This window comes from Pelmatolapia mariae, linkage group LG22 (assembly GCF_036321145.2).
Source record: "Pelmatolapia mariae isolate MD_Pm_ZW linkage group LG22, Pm_UMD_F_2, whole genome shotgun sequence".
NCBI lineage: Eukaryota > Metazoa > Chordata > Actinopteri > Cichliformes > Cichlidae > Pelmatolapia > Pelmatolapia mariae.
Genome location: NC_086245.2, coordinates 4,784,196 through 4,800,405, shown reverse-complemented (window position 1 = coordinate 4,800,405; position 16,210 = coordinate 4,784,196). Strand labels below are relative to the sequence as shown.

The window sequence follows — 16,210 nt, the reverse complement described above, 5'->3', positions numbered from 1 at the left end:
CAGATCACATCCTCTTTGCTTTTTCCCCCCCATTTCATTTCTCATTTTCACATATTATAGCTTTCTGTTTGAAGGCAAGATACTTGTCAATACGTAGTTTCGTTTCGATTTAGCCAGCTTGTTTAGGGCTGAGCCACACCAGAATTAGGCCAGTGGGAATCTAGAGCTTAGCTTCATTTCCATTTTTCAAGACAGAAAGTCAAGTTGCTCATTTAGAGATTTATTTGAAGCAAAATAAAAAGTGCCACTTTTGTTCAGTTTGAGTAGTTATTTGTTCTTTAAGAAATGTAACTGACAAAGGGCCAAATAAAAGTTTTTACATTGTACTGCCCTCCAGAATTCATAACTGGCAGTTCAACACAGTAGAAGAGTCTGATAACCCCCAGCTTCTCTTCATGATGGCAAAAGACAAAAAACCAGGTCATGCGGTGAAGTATGTCAGTCTTAATCTTACATCATCTTAATTTATGTCTTAACCTACGTATCCCCAGACAAGAACACTGATGTTGTTCATCTCCACAAAGGTATAAAATATAGTTTATAAGCTGAATGTCAGTGTTATTGTCTGTGCATGTTAGCTTCAGTATGGCTAAGGTTATGGTTATGGAAATTCAGTGGCAAATCTGTAAAAGGAAACAAATTCTGGTGCTCTATGTCAAAGAGAAATATCTCCATCCATATAATACAACTTGAACATGTTTACATCCTGTGTGATTTACACTGAATGTCAGGATTTCAATTAGTAGTTGAGCTTTTTATTGTAAACATAAAACACCAAAGCAATTTTATTTTTCAGTTTTTAATGAATGCTGTGTTTCTTAAAGCACAGACATATTGAAGACCTTCGCACAATGACACTTCAAAATTAACCTTTATCAATATAATCCCATAGACAGTGCTATTTACAAAGTCATATCTTATATTTCAGTTATTTACAAAAACCCACGTGCACATCATTGCAGCTACTCTAATGTTTAGCTTTAATGATATTTTTATGGCAGAAATGTTATTAAACAAAAGGAACAACAGGTTTCAGATAAACAGTCTTATTGTACACAGAGGTATCCAAGTGATGTGTAAGCAGCTGAGTAAATACTCTGGTGCTGTGTTTTATGAGCTGGTTGCTATGGATTGATATTAACCAGATTCCATGTTCATAATATTTGACTGCCATAAAAGTCTCAGCCCACTCTCCCTCTTAAGTAGCAGTAAGATACACACAGGATGGATGAAATACTTTTGATGCATTTCATGGTTAAAAAAAAAAAAAAAAAAAAAAGACGAAAAACAAAAACCACACGATGCAGCTTGGTACACTGCACAGTTTCCATTCATCTAACCTTCAGAATGACCTCTATACACAAGACAGAGTCATGACTAAAGCTATTACTGGCTTTTCTTATAGTCTCACTTCCCTCTGCTTCATCACAGTTCCACTTTTCTTCTGTGACTTCAATTACATGTCCAAAAACACAACTCAAAAATGTGACATCCACTAATCCATTCTCTTCTGCTCATTCTTATCAAGGTGGTGGAGGGGCTGGGGCCTATCCCAGCTACCATAGGGCGAGAGGCAGGATGCACCCTAGACAGGTCGCCAACCTGACATAGGACTAACAGGGCTCTACTGACACACTCACATCTATGGGCAATATAGAGTCACCAGTTAACCTAACACTATCTGCATGTCTTTGGACTGTGGGAGGAACCCAGAGTACCCAGAGAGAACCCACACAAACACAGGAAAAACAAGCAAACTCCACACAGGCCTGTGAGTGAAACCACAGTGCTAACCACCATATCACGTGCTGCCCACTCTGAACAACATAAAATTCCCTCGGGATGAATAAAGTATAATCAATCAATCAAAATGTAAAACAGCCTTGTAATACATCTACAACACATTGTCTCTGCTGTGCCAAAGTGTTTTCTTAAAAATAAATATTTTCAAAAATGACTTGCTCACATTGTGGAATTTTTCAAATGCACCACCAGGAAATAAAATCCAGTTTGAAAAGGAAAATGTGAAAGAAAGAGTGTCCCAGTACTTGAATTACAACATTAGTTGTTTTAATATTTTTTGCCCACTATGCAGAAATCAACTACAAAGTGACCATCTTTATTTTTTTAAGTACACTTTTCATCTGGAGTCAAATAAGTCCTGCTCAAAACCGTATAGGTACAGATGAACTATTATGCTTATATGCTTGTAGAAAAACCTAAAGACCAAAAGAGGAGTGGCATTTAGACTGCATTCTACTACTTGGCATAATTTAGATCACTATCCTTCACATTTTACTTTTACACTTTACTGATATTAATCAATGGATAAAATAAATAAATAACCCTTTGTTTGGTGGTTGGATGCTAATTATTGCTTTAGTTACAAAAAAGTTGCAGTTATTAACATAAAAATTACATATCAGTAAACAACAGTAGACTATTTTCTCTTTGTTGTCATTTAAAAAACAAAACAAACATGAAAAATAAAACTGTGCAGTAAGTGTACAAGCAGGCTGTCCAAGACGTCTGCGCTCCAGTTTCTAGCATTTGTATATCATTGACAGGCTTCTGTGTCAGTGTGTGACCCTAGCTATTCAAGCTTGTTAGCATTAGCTGATTATTAGTATGTTGCCCTCTTGTCTAATCTAAACATCAATTTTTCTTTGTTTTCTTGAATTATTTTATCCACATAAACTTACCTGTTTAAATCTGTTTTTTTAGTCCCTAGGTTGGTGTGGATAGTAATACCACAATCTTGTAGTACTTTGATATCATGGAGGGGTGTCAGTTTGATAATTTATCTAATATACTAATTTTGTCCTTATCCTCTCTTGTGATACATCAACCCAGCTAATCCAGGTTAAGGTGGACACAAACACTTCTCACAGCTCCTTTTTTATTGAGCCAGTGTGGATCAATCCAATCATAGGTGAAGACTTTCTATATATTCCATTACCAGTGTACGTATCATATAATGATGATATTGTGATAGGTTTGAAACATGTCCTGTAAGCTTCAGGATCAATAGAGGGAAAACTTAAACTTTAGCCACACCCATTTCTGTCAGACCTGATCCCGCCACTATGAGAGTGCTGTGCTTGGACACCGAGGTTTCATCCAAAGAGCGATCGTTGGAGTGAGTTGTCTGTCCATCAACATCATCTGCCAGAGCTCTTTTGTAAACACCCATCAGACTCTGCCTGAATCGCCCCCTCACATCCATCCCCATGCAGAAGTACAACAATGGGTTCACACAGCTGTTAAAGTAGGCAACACCCTTTGCTACAGGGTACCAGATTTTCACCACTGCATTTTTATTGTCCACCATCTTCACCAGTAAGAGGCAGTGGTAAGGTGCCCAACACAGGAAGAAGGCAATGACCAAACATGCTAGTATACGCAGGGGGCGGGATTTCCCTGACAGGCGGGTGCGTCTGATTCCTACAGCGGCCAGGATATAACAGACCAGAATCACCATGAAGGGAAATATGAAGCCGCACAGGAAGCGGATGGAGTAGAGCGCAGCTTTGGTGCTGTTGTACCCTTCTGCCTTCTCCTTCGGATCCACAGAGCACTTACTCAGGTTCTTCTTGCCCAGGTAGACTTGGCGATGGATGAAGTAGGGAATGCTCAAGAGGATCGCTGCGATCCAGATACAGACCGCCACCATCCTCGCTACCCACATGGTGCGTCGACGCTTTGTGAAGACGGGCTGCCAGATGCAGAGCACTCGATCCAGACTGATCACAGCCAGCAGGAAGACAGAGCAGAACATGTTGGCATATTTGAAGAAGCCATTGAACTTGCAGACGAAGAGACCAAAAGGCCAGTGCTCAAAGAAGAGCTTCTTAGTGAGAGAGAAAACTCGTGTAAAGCAGAAGATCAGGTCTGCTATCGCCAGATTCACCAGCCACACATTGGTGACCTTTGGCTGTGGATGAAGAAGAAAATAAAACAACAATGATAACAGGAACATAAAGAAAATCAAAGCCATTATTTAAATGAAGCATGTAACCTGATTTTGATGGCACTGAATTGCCATTATCATTTGTCCATCACTAGTAGGTGCCCTCCTCTGCTGTTTTTACCTGGAAACAGTTTGGCCTTAAACCTGGTAACCACCCATTACTAGTGCTGTCCTGCAGGGTAAAGTAAGTACCTTGAGAAAAGTGATAACCATGTCCTATTGGGTCAGGTAGAGGGGATCGATATGTTTGCAACAATAACAACTGACTACTCAGTGGACTGACCACATTCAAAACTGTTAGTTAAATATTATATAAATTTAGCCACACTATCCACTTTTACAAGCAAAAAATCACCAGTCAGGCATAATGTGTTGTGAGTAATTCGGTGATCCTCATAATTTCTTCTTCTTACAGATTCACGGATTCCTTTAGGATTCACCACAATGATTCGCCTCCTTGGTGGGTTTCCTCTTTTCCTCATCTTTTCCCCCTTTGCCTCCAAACTGCTCAGCCCCAGCTGTTTCTCTGATGTACTAATTTTTAATCTTGTTCATTCTGATCACTCCCAATAAAAATCCTGGCATCTTCAGCTCTTCACTCAGCCTCCTGTGTTTTCGTTAATGTCACTGTCTTCAAACCATTAATCATAGCATGTCTCACTAAACCTTCTCTTGTAAATCTCCTCTTTCACTCTTGCTACTTTCTTCTTCTCTGTTTTTTCTTGTTAGTTTGGATAGTTGAACACAGGTAGTGAAGGCAGATGAGTGTAAATATCTCGACTCCCTGCATGTCCATCTGTTTCACACACATGTATTTGGTCTTGATTTTACTGACTTTCATTCCACATCTCTCCAGAGCATACCTCCACCTCTCCAGGCTCACTTGCTCTCACTATGATCACAATGTTATTTGCAAACATCACAGTCCACGGAGACTCTTGCCTGGCCTCATCTTTCAGCCTGTCCAGCATTACTTCAAACAAAAAGGGCTCAGATTCCTGATGCCTTCAACCCATCTGTAACTCTTATCACACATCCTACCACCATCTCACTGTCCTCATGTCGTCATGTCCTGCACCACCCTCACATACTTCTCTACCATTCCTGACTTCCTCATACAGTATCACAGTTCCTCTCATGGAACCTATCATATGCTTTGTCTAAATCCACAAAGACACAGAGCAACTACTTCTGACTGTCTCTGTACTTCTCCATCGACACTGTCAAGACGAGACAAGACGTCACATTTTTAGTGCTCTTTCTCTTCACAGAGCCAAGCTTCTGCTCACTGATCATTACTTCTCTTGTTAACCCTTTGCCAAACTCTTATTTCTTTAGCTATGACACACTTGGACACAAGCTTTTTGGGACTTAAGTTGATTTCCTTATAAGTTGCATGAGTTTTGCCTATTTTGAAGGTTTACATTAAAAAAGGATTGCGTGAGATAAAACGTTGACTAGAATTGCATTTTTAATTTGTATCACTTTTCATGAATAACCCCATATTTTAAACCATCTTACAAAGTTTTAGCATTAGCAAAAACAGCTAGTGTTTATATGAGTGTGAATCTTATGTTATGTAACAAAGAAAAGAGCTCCTATACTCAAGTGAATTATCCCGGTTACAGCTCCCTGCAAAAGTTACAAACAGGGAACAAATTGTTGTTGTTTTTTTCTTTTATTTTAAGTTGCTATGGGTTTCCTGTGTTGGTGCTGTGACACTGACACTGACAAAGTCACATTTCCGTGCCGTCTTCTATACCAATATGTTATTACCCAAATGTTACTGACGCTGTCTTATCAATCAATCAATCACGCCTTTATTTGTCACATGCAATGTTACACATACATGTTACCTGCAGTGAAAACCTGCAGTCTTATAGGGAGTTGTAAAATATTAAACTGTAAATATTAAGTTATTTCAAATACACTCCATATCTACCTTAAGTTTGAATCCAGCCACCCAGATCACCACAGAGTTCCCTGTGATGCCAAGTACGACAGTCAGTGTGTACAGGATGATGCTGACATTGTCCATGATGGCATCAATGTCCACCGCCTGGTCATCCTTAGAAGACTTGAGTGTGTGGGTGGGCAGAGAAGTATTTGGAAACATTGTGTGGCTGGAAAAGAGAACACAGAAAAGGGCCAAAATGTCAGGCATGTTACTTATTGTGTAATTCAACCGAAAGAGGGGAAGAAAACACAAGAGTCTATATTAAAAAACAAATATAGATTCACAGACTCCAACTATAAGCCAACTTTTTTCTGATTGGCAGAGCCTATGTGTATACAGTTAGGCATGAGATCACCATATGACCTCGCTGACATCATAAAGACTAAGAGCAGGAAACGTGTTTAGAGCAGGTCCATGGTTTCACATAGCTCTGCAGATCCCCGAGTTTTAGTTTGTTTTTTAGTTTTGGAGCCCTGTTTTATACATCATATTCATACCTATAGGAAATATAGAATAACCAATTAACCAACCCAAGCTGGAGTACCTGAGAGTACGCACGCAGACACAAAGAGAACATGCAATGATGCAGATGGTGGATTTAAACCCAGGACATTTTTGCTGTGAGGCAACAGTGCTAATCATGAGCTCACCGTGCTGCTTATGTGTGTATATGTATATCTATATTTTTTTTTCCTTCCACTCTTTTTCAGCTCTGTCTTTATACTTTATAATCCTGTTCTCCTATAGATGGTTTTTAATGTTTAATATTCCTTTTTCTGTTTTACTGTCTTCTTTTTTTTAGTATTGCCTGTTCGCTTGTCTGTTCACTTCCTGTTTTACTTTGGTTCTTGGTTTTGTTTTTTCTCTTGTTTTCAGTTTATTTCTGTGACTGTCTGTCCTGTTTTCACTCCTGTCTTTTTTAGTCCCTATTCCAGGAAGCAGACTGAACAATCTGAGTTTAATCAGCAGCTCTGAGTTTTCAGTTCCACTGCAAGGAAACTGTCCGATAGTCTGAAGATTTAACTCTGAGCTGAGAATAAATCTGTGACCTAATCATTGTTCCCACACTTACTATTTTTATTAACCATGAAGTTGTCAATAGAACAAACCCACATTTTACTGGGATATCAGGATCAATTTCTGCAGAATAATTCACCTCGCTCTGAACTTTGACAGTATCAGGAGCAGCAGGAAGGAAGGAATCAGAGATAAACTCAAAGAGAAATTATCCAGTTAGAAGTTCACAGAGTCTGTAACGCCGCAACTGACTCAGAGTTCAAGTAAACTCCCTTTCTGGTTCACACTAAGGCTCTGCTCTGGTTGGCTCCTGAGTTTTTCCAAAGTATTAGTTTAGCTCCTGTGTGTTTTATGGATGCCTGTGTTTCCCTTTAACTAAATAAAGGTTTTTGGCTTTTTGGCTGTGTGCTTGTCTCGCTTTTCAGTCCTCTCAACACTGCTTATCGTGACACAGGTTACTTGTGTATATACAGAGACAACTGTATTTGAAGTCGTATTAAAGATGTGCTTGCATGATTATAACGGTATAAGACAGAAAATAATGAAAAGCAGAATAAGAACCACTTTAAGTAGACAAATGTATACATTCATTAGTCTCATATGTAGATTTTGTGGCATGACAGTCTTAAGTTATACTATGCATGATGCACAAGTTAAACACAAACACCTATCAAAGATCAGATATGGACATATATCACACTTTTTAATACCCAGCATTCATCAGAAACTGTTATATTACACGGGTGAGGGTATTTTAAACACTGCAAAACAGGTCAGTGCCAGTCAGTTTCTTTTGCCCCATAACATACATGCAGATTATCTACACAATCGTGTTTACACTTCTCCATTATTCACATGTAGGTGAAATGTTTTAGAAGCATGTCTTATTTCCTTCCTGAAAGTTCTTGGTCAACTAATATTTTAGAGACTTCTCTATTTGTGCACTAATGCAGTGCAGTGTTGCTAACTCTGTTGCTTACATGCTAAAAATATTTCAGCCACTTCAAACACTTTCCACAGACCTCCCGTGCAAGTGGGAAAAAACTCACCTGACCTGCTCAGAAAACTCCCAAAATGGTACCAAGTGGCTTTTGGGGTGTGTGAAGAGTCTTTATATACTTTGAGATCTCCAGACACCTTACTGCATACGGTTTTGTCATTTAAACGTTAAAAATGTGTCATTATTAATATTATCTTTAACAGTGGTTATAGGATGTTACTCCTGGCACAATTTTCAGAAGAGTTAGAGAATTACATCTTTCAAAACACTCAATGCACATGTTTAGCAGTCACTCTAGGACAAAGGTCTGATCATGAGAGTTTAAAGGGCCAAAAAAGTCTAAAATCAAAATTATTATGAGTCTAATAAGGAGACAGAGTTTCTTTCAGAATAAATGCATGGAACCCTCAAAGACCCGAGTCAGTTTAGATAAGTTTGATTTAGCTCAGCTGCAGTGAAAGTGCCGACAAAACAATCAACGACTGTGGTGGCCACAGCACAAAGCTATGAAGTGCAGCACAAGATGTTAACAAAGCCTTGAAAAATATATTTCAAGAGGTCATAAATGAAAAAGTGATCTTACCACTGCAAGCAAATACTGTTGAGCTTTAAAGAAAAAGAGCCCAGCTGTCGAGCACAAACGTGGTTTCTGCTGTTTAGAGAAGCAAAGCTGCTGCAAGGGGAAATGAACATGGCACTGCAGTGAGTGCACAGCCTCCTTCAACCACAGATAAAAAAAAACAAAACACAGTAAAAACCCTGCCTTGTGTTTGAATGTCTCCGTAAACCAGATAAACTGCATTTTACATCCATGCCTAGACTTGTTTATCATTCAGCTGGTAATGAAGTCTTCGAAGGAAGAAATGAGGGTTCCAAAAAATAATTACACTAATTCACCTTCTGACAAAGTGTGAAAAAAAGCACAGATTCGCTCCTTCTGTCTTTAAATTGCAGGATTAAATGATAACCAGAAGTGTTCTTGCATAACCATTGTCTTTGTCTACAAATCACTTCAACATTTTATCCTTTTGGACATTTTCATGAAAAATTTTAAGTAATTAAATGGTACATTTGTCCAGTCCTGGACAGAATCTTGTTTTGTGGGCTCAGAGTGGCTCTGAGGCTGTTTACCCTGAAATTCAACTGCACATTTGTGGTAGATTTGAAGAAATTCCCCTAATGCAGCAATGTCGAAAGTGTGGGCTGTGGCCTAACAGGGCCATGATGATACTGTGAGTGGGCTGCAAAATGTACACTAAATTAGATGAGTGATGAAGTCCTGTCAGTGAACCTGTCTCACTGACAACGCTACGTCCAGATGAACAAAATCAACTTTCCGAGACTAAACTAAAAAACCTAAAAATAAAAAAAAATAGAATTAATGAAGCTAAATTATTAGATTAAAATGTGACAGGACTGTGTAAGACTTGTTTTTGAATTGGCTGGGCTGTCTGAAATATGGGCTACCCTGGGTTAAAAAAAAGTTGGTCTGCAGGACAAACCAAAAAGTGCAATGGCTCAGTTGTTTACATAGCAGCCAAGATGGCCGAGATCAGAGGAGGCGTCATCTGACCTTTTTAAACCCAAAAGATAATGTGACTCAGGAAGTGTGTCATCAGTCTGTGGAGGACAACAGATTCAAACGCTTAACAAACCACAGATTTCTACCAGTGCTTTAAAGAATTCACACTCATTAATATTTAATATATAGTGTAACAGTGTGTCAGCAAGTACGGTCAGAAAGACCTGGCCTAAAAACAGTCAACAGCTTATAGCTGAGTTTTCCAAAAACTGCTGTGAGATTATGTTGCTACATGAGATACCGTTATGGTCATTAGTGTTTAGATTTTTTTGTGTTTGTCAAATTTGTTGATTTCTTGGTTACTTTAACAGTGAGTTATATTTCTTTTCATGTCATTGATTCCAGTTTTAACTTTGTGGTTTTCTTGGGGATGACTGCGATTCTCTGGTTTGGTTCCCGTTTAACACGATCTGTTTAAACAGGGACTTTCACTTCTGCATGTTTTTGTTTTCTGTCTTTACTCTGTCACTGGTCTTATCTGTTGTCCTGTTATGCCTCCCTCTGTGTTAGTTCGTTTTAGTTTACTATTTCAGTTTCATATTTTGTATCTTCTTGTCTTCCCTTTGCCCTTTGTCAAGACATTTGTGAATTACTATATGTGTGTTTGGATTCATTTTTTGGTTTGTGGCCTTTTTCCTTTATTATGTTTTTTGTCATTCATAGAAACAGCTTGAAACTGCCTGTTTCCCACACTAGGTCCTCTCTACTCCATACCTTGACAGATAGACAGCTTATCTTAGTTAAACAATGAGCAAAATCAAGTCAAGCAAAACAGTTTTAGAATTCATCTGAGAATCTGAAAACAATCTGAGAAGTGTTTTTGTTACCATCCATCCAAAACATCTCCTGCGCAGATGTTTTCTTTCCATTTACCTGTTTTACTGGTATTTTTCAGAGAATTGCCCTTTTTAATCAGAAAACCATTTTGTTTATACATTTTCATTAGTAAAAGTGTTAAACTGAAAGTTGGCTACTAATCTGATAACATGCTTGCAGATGTTCAGCAGAAAAGTGCACGTGATCTTAATACAACACGATTGGTTACTTTTATGGCTGTAGAGCACGTAAACAGGCTTCTTATATTTCTTTTAAAATTAACATTCTTGCTAAAACCCTTTAAAGGTGAAATTCTGTAATGATCAGATTATAAAGAAAATTAAAAAAATACTTCAGACTTTTTTTTTTTTTTTAAACACACATAGGTGACACACAGTTGATGTGGTTTACCAGCAGGAAAGTCAGCAGCCAACCACAGACTTCACAAAACACGAAAGAGATGAAAAGAAGCTCTGAATGTCATTTCCTTTACGTGTGAGGTGTTTTACATCTGAGGCACACAGACAAAGAGGCAGGCTGTAGAGTAAATAAACTGTAGAAAATATTTAAATAGAATTTAAATCATCAAATCTTTGTGTTTCTACAACTGCAAAAATAAGATCAAACACTAACAGGAAGTGTGAAATCCTGTTTTGCCTTTTAGATTCGCTTTGCTGTAACAAAGTGTTTCCTTGCGTTTGCTTTGCGTGACCATCTGATTGAGAGCTTGAGTTGGGGGTGTGGGGGGTGGTGAAGCATGGACACTGCTGCTTTCATGTAAAGTGAGGAAATAAAATGACATATTTAGAGTAAATCCTGTCTGTATGTACCAACATGTTTTTATTGATTTATAGCAGTTAAACTGATTTTATTTTCATTGTGCCAAAGATTAGAACATGAAATCCATTTTACCTGTTTCTCTCACCCAACGTGTTGTGGATGTGATTATGTTCAGTTTAGTTGAATTCAGATTTTATTTATGAAGCACTAAAATCACAATAACAGTCCCAAATCCAAACTGGGAGTTGGTTCCACTGAAGAGGAGCCTGAAACCTGAAGGACCGATTTCCCATTCTAATGTTAAATATCCTCAGAACGACAAATAAACCAGCAGTCTTAAAGCAGTGTGCTCTATCGGATGAACTGAAGGTTTTATGGAGTTTTTAGGATATCCCAATAATAATACATTATTGCATTCTAGAAATAATAGATGCATGTGTTATGTGACGGCTGTGTGCAGGCAGGAAAAGGACCCAAAGTGCAGACAGTCGGAACAAAAGGTGAACTTAAATACAGCTTTAATGCTGAACTCCAAAAAGTAACAAAACTGAGACTCCAAGGTAAACTTATGCAGACAGAACACACAGCTAGATAAGGGTAGATCGCAACACCAACAAACTGAAACACAGGGCTTAAATACATAGAGGGAGCAATCAGGGAATGGGCAACAGGAGGGAAACACAGCTGGGGCAAGTCAGGCCTAACGAGACAAAGAAAGCACAACCAGACGCATTTACATGAGACACGGACTTTCAAAGTAAAACAGGAAACATAACACAGACTGAACCTACAGACACAGACTCACAGGCAGGCACTACAGAGGGAACAGAGACGTGGTACCAGGGCAGACACAGACACTGACTGGACACGGGGATATAGCAGACAGGGGAGACAGCAACTAAGGATTACACAGAGACATAAACCATAAGACAGAACTCTAACAAAGAAACCAAAGACTAGAAATGATAAATAATATAATAAACTCAAAACCCTGGGTCAACGACCCAGGCATCCCAACAGCATGAACTAGCCTATTAGCATCACTCTGAGACAGGATGTTTCTAATATGGGAGATGATGAGATAATGTGCAAATGCAACAAAGAAGATACAAGACTTATCAGGACATCTATGAAAGTGATTAAAAACTTAGATAATGCTGCACATTCGGTTTACAGCTGGTTATAAAATGATTGATGGGAGTTTTCAGTTTCAGGCCTCTGATACTGTTCGTCTTCACTCAGAGAGTCACAGCTCATCTTAATGCTGATGGGGTATTTTTTAAACTAATTCACACAAAAATCTCCCCGAGTTTGCAAATCTAACATATGAAAAACGTAATCACTTTTCTAACATTTAATGGATACAGACTGTTTGTGTGTAATGTCATGCTCATTATTCTTGTTTTGATTCACTGTACATGGCACAGTGTCTTTTGAACTAGAAGCTGATCTCCAGCTTGCATGTGAGTGCATGTGCAATACATTTAGGCTTTTAGGAGCTAATGAGCCTTCTATTTGCCTTTAGAGATGGCGAAGCCCTCATTTTGTTAGCACAGTCCCGCAGCTGTGTGACAAAGTACCTATTAAAGCTTTTAGCTTTGATCTACGGACAGAAACATTACTCTTTTGTTTGGTCAGTTAGTCCACTCCTGCTGTACAGCATGGATCGCAGTGAAACTAAACACAGTCAGACTTTTGTCCTCATGATGAAACTACAGAATTTGGTACCTTTTCTCTACTACCAACAGCTTTAAATACAATAAGAAGGAATGGGGAGCTTTAATGCAAATGCATCACTAACAAAAAGTAAAAATATCATTTTTTTCTGTAATACTGAAAATCACACAAGTATCACAGTAATGTAGTAAAAATAATTACAGTAATCACATTACAGCCACAAGTCAAACTTTTTTCTTTTTTTGCCTGCAATGAGTTCTTTAATTATCCTCAAGACAGAATCGCTGTTACAATCAGCTGCTTTCCATTTGTGTGCAGTGAGGCAGAAAATGAGAGCGCAGCCTTCAGTTTATGAACAAGACAGTAGCTGTTGGCAATCCCCTGCAAAGAAAGCATGCTAACAGAAAGCTAACAGGTAAGAACCAGAGTTATGCTAAAGGTGAGCATGCTGACCACATGCATTCATCAGGTAACTAAAGCAGCGATTAACTGTCAGGCTTTGAGCTTGTGCTCATACTTATTTCAGCAGAGGACTCACTGAATGAAGCTCCCCTAGTGCTGGCTTTCAGCTTCGCTGTTGGCTTTGTGTTCATTTGTGGTCATACTTACACACACACACACACACGCTAAAAATGCTTGTGCATTCATTATGACAGGCATTTGTTCCAGTTTGTGGGACTGTAGCCTTGAGGTATCTTGTTACCTGATAATTATTCGCTTTCACAGGTGCTACAGAAGTAACTGATAGATCAAATGTGTAGAATCAATTCATTTCAAATATATGTTAATTGCATGAAGTTTGAGAAAAGTTTTGATGAACTGTATTAAATTTAAATCTCTAGCAGGTTTTAACATCTGAATATTTTACAAGGAAGTGAAATTGTATGCCATCTTTTTTTTTGATGATCACACAACATGTATATCAACATCATGCATGCGCATATTGTGTATATATTTCATTTTGATTGATTATAGATAGGGCAGCACGGTGGCACATGCTGCCCTATCTTTCCCCTGTGCACTGTTGCCACACAGCAAGAAGGTCCTGAGTTCAATTCCACCATCAGGCCGGGGTCTTTCTGTGTGGAGTTTGCATGTTCTCCCCATGTTTGCATGGGTTCCCTCCGGGTACTCCCGCTTCCTCCCACCATCCAAAGAAATGCAGTTTGTGGGGATAGGTTAATTGGTTAATCCAAAATTGCCCATAGGTGTGAATGTGGCAGTGAATGTGAGTGTTGGCCCTGTGTGTTGGCCCTGTGACAGACTGACAACCTGTCCAGGGTGTACCCTGCCTCTTGCCCTATGACAGCTGGGATAGGCTCCAGCACCCCCCGCGACCCTGAAAATGATAAGCGAATGGATGGATGGATGATTATAGATATTGAACATCTTCAACATTAAACTTTATCTACGATCTGCGTGAGCGCACAGCGAACCCAGGGCAATCCAGTGTCAACATCCAGTATTGTTGAAAATTAGCAATAGCTATAAACTTATGTGCGCTACATCAGTTTCATGTTTTGTGCTTGGACTATGTTAAACTGCACTGTCCATTTTTAAAATAAATAAATTCTAATTCAGTGTCAGCAATGAAAATGAATAAATGTGCTGCTGCCAGTGTTTGCACTGCCGGTGTGCAGCGGCCCGTCAGCAGGTTATGTCAAAAGTGTGCTGGCCCACCAGGAAAATGCCCAGTGTGCCTGATTACCAGTCCAGCCCTCGATCTATGTTGTGCTAAACCACATGTATCACTGCACTGTTGTAGAAGCTCATCTGATTAAAATTTAAAAAGAAAAAAATAAGTTTCCATTTTTAACCAGACAGGCAATTAAATGCATAAGTTTACAATAGTTTGAAATATGGTGGTAAAAATTTAAATAACGTGAGTCTAATAAAGATTTACAGTACTGAATTATTTTGACACTATCACAGAAACAGACAACAGATTTTTTTGAGCAGCTTATATCTTTAACAAAAAGAGGGGAACTCTCTGCCCTCTTTTTGAGTTCCCCTCTGTGTGTCTCTGTGTTTAAATTTAACATATAGGGAACCTGAATGTGTGGTTTGTAGAGGTCACGATTACACATATGCAATATGTGGACATAATCTTAGATGTCTTTTGTGGTAGCCTTTCCTAATAGTATCCTGTATGTAAAAAACAGTCATGGCGAAATATCATAAAAGTTACTGTCCATGCACAAAAACATTGTGTAATAACTAGAAATCAAGCTGCTGTTTCTGCATGTTATGTTTGAAACACCAGTATTTACCATAATTCTTGCACGGCTTATAAAATTGGCATATTATCTAAAGCATGCCTCCACAACAGCCCCAATTTAACATTTGACCTCTTGGGAAAACTAATTGCTCACACCTGATTTACAGCCTCCTCTAATCTGGGTCACTAACTGTGTTTGTGGTGTTGGTAGTTCTGATGAATTTGTAATGCGTGTTTTTTTTCCCCCCCAAAGACATATACATTAGATCAGCTGATGATTAGAAATTGTTGTCAGTGTGAACGTTTATGTATTTGTATTGTCCCTGTGATAGACTGGTGTGTACCCCACGTTTCCCTCATTGTCAGCTGAGGTAGGTTAACTCCCCAACCCTGCACTGAATTAGTGGTTAATAAAATGAATGTATGTGTTGATAAATGTTCAAAAGTGTTCTGCCTACTAAACCTGTAGCATCTAATGCGTGATCAAATCTTTAATCATTTTCTTTATGGATGTAGTCTTTAGATTATCATAACATCTTTCCCCTTTTTAGTCTAGTATCAATCACAAGCACCAGCCTATTGTAAGTTCAATCAAATATATACAGCTCAAACTCTTCCCTAATAAGGAAACCCTACCGAGTTTTTTCTTTTTTAAAATTTGGATGATGTAAGAAAACACAAAGTGTGTAAAAAACTCCACAATAAATGTAAAACTTTTGGTCATAAGTGGGAAATATCAAGTAACAATCTCATCTGACAAATCCAGACAAAATTCAGAGTCCTTACCTGCAGTTACTGAACTGATCTCTCAGAGCTGAGGTGTGCTTCAGTCGTTGTGGTCAGAGGCAGAAGTGAAGATGTGTGCTCTGTTATCTGTGTCGCAGTTACTTCAAGTGGTTCACTTTGTATCATGTCTATCACATGCAGACTTCCTCTCTGTCTTACTGTCATGTGTCTAGCTTTGTCTTCCTTTCTGCATATAGCTGCTTCTCTTTTTCCACACAAACCCACCCTCACGTCGCCTCTCTGTTTGTCAAACACACACACAGATACAAAAGCACGGACACTGAATGACCGACAAATTAATCAGACTTTAGAGCGATTGCTTTCTTCTTCAGCATCACATTTATTCAAATGGAGCCGCTGATTTTGTGTAGTTACAGCAGAGGGATTCACACATTGTCGTGCATTTT

The 16,210-nt window shown here is 38.7% G+C and overlaps 1 protein-coding gene across 1 annotated transcript; it reads right to left on the bottom strand.

Moving 5' to 3' along the window:
- Window positions 1-1,255: 1,255 nt before the first annotated feature.
- Window positions 1,256-15,881, bottom strand: LOC135933499 (fMet-Leu-Phe receptor-like). The gene is made up of 3 exons (XM_065471572.1): window positions 15,804-15,881; window positions 5,913-6,093; window positions 1,256-3,934 (listed from the first exon to the last, which is right to left on the bottom strand). Exons 2-3 carry the CDS (start codon window positions 6,084-6,086, stop codon window positions 3,041-3,043), a joined length of 1,068 nt encoding a protein of 355 aa, XP_065327644.1. The 5' UTR covers window positions 6,087-6,093; window positions 15,804-15,881; the 3' UTR covers window positions 1,256-3,040.
- Window positions 15,882-16,210: the final 329 nt, after the last annotated feature.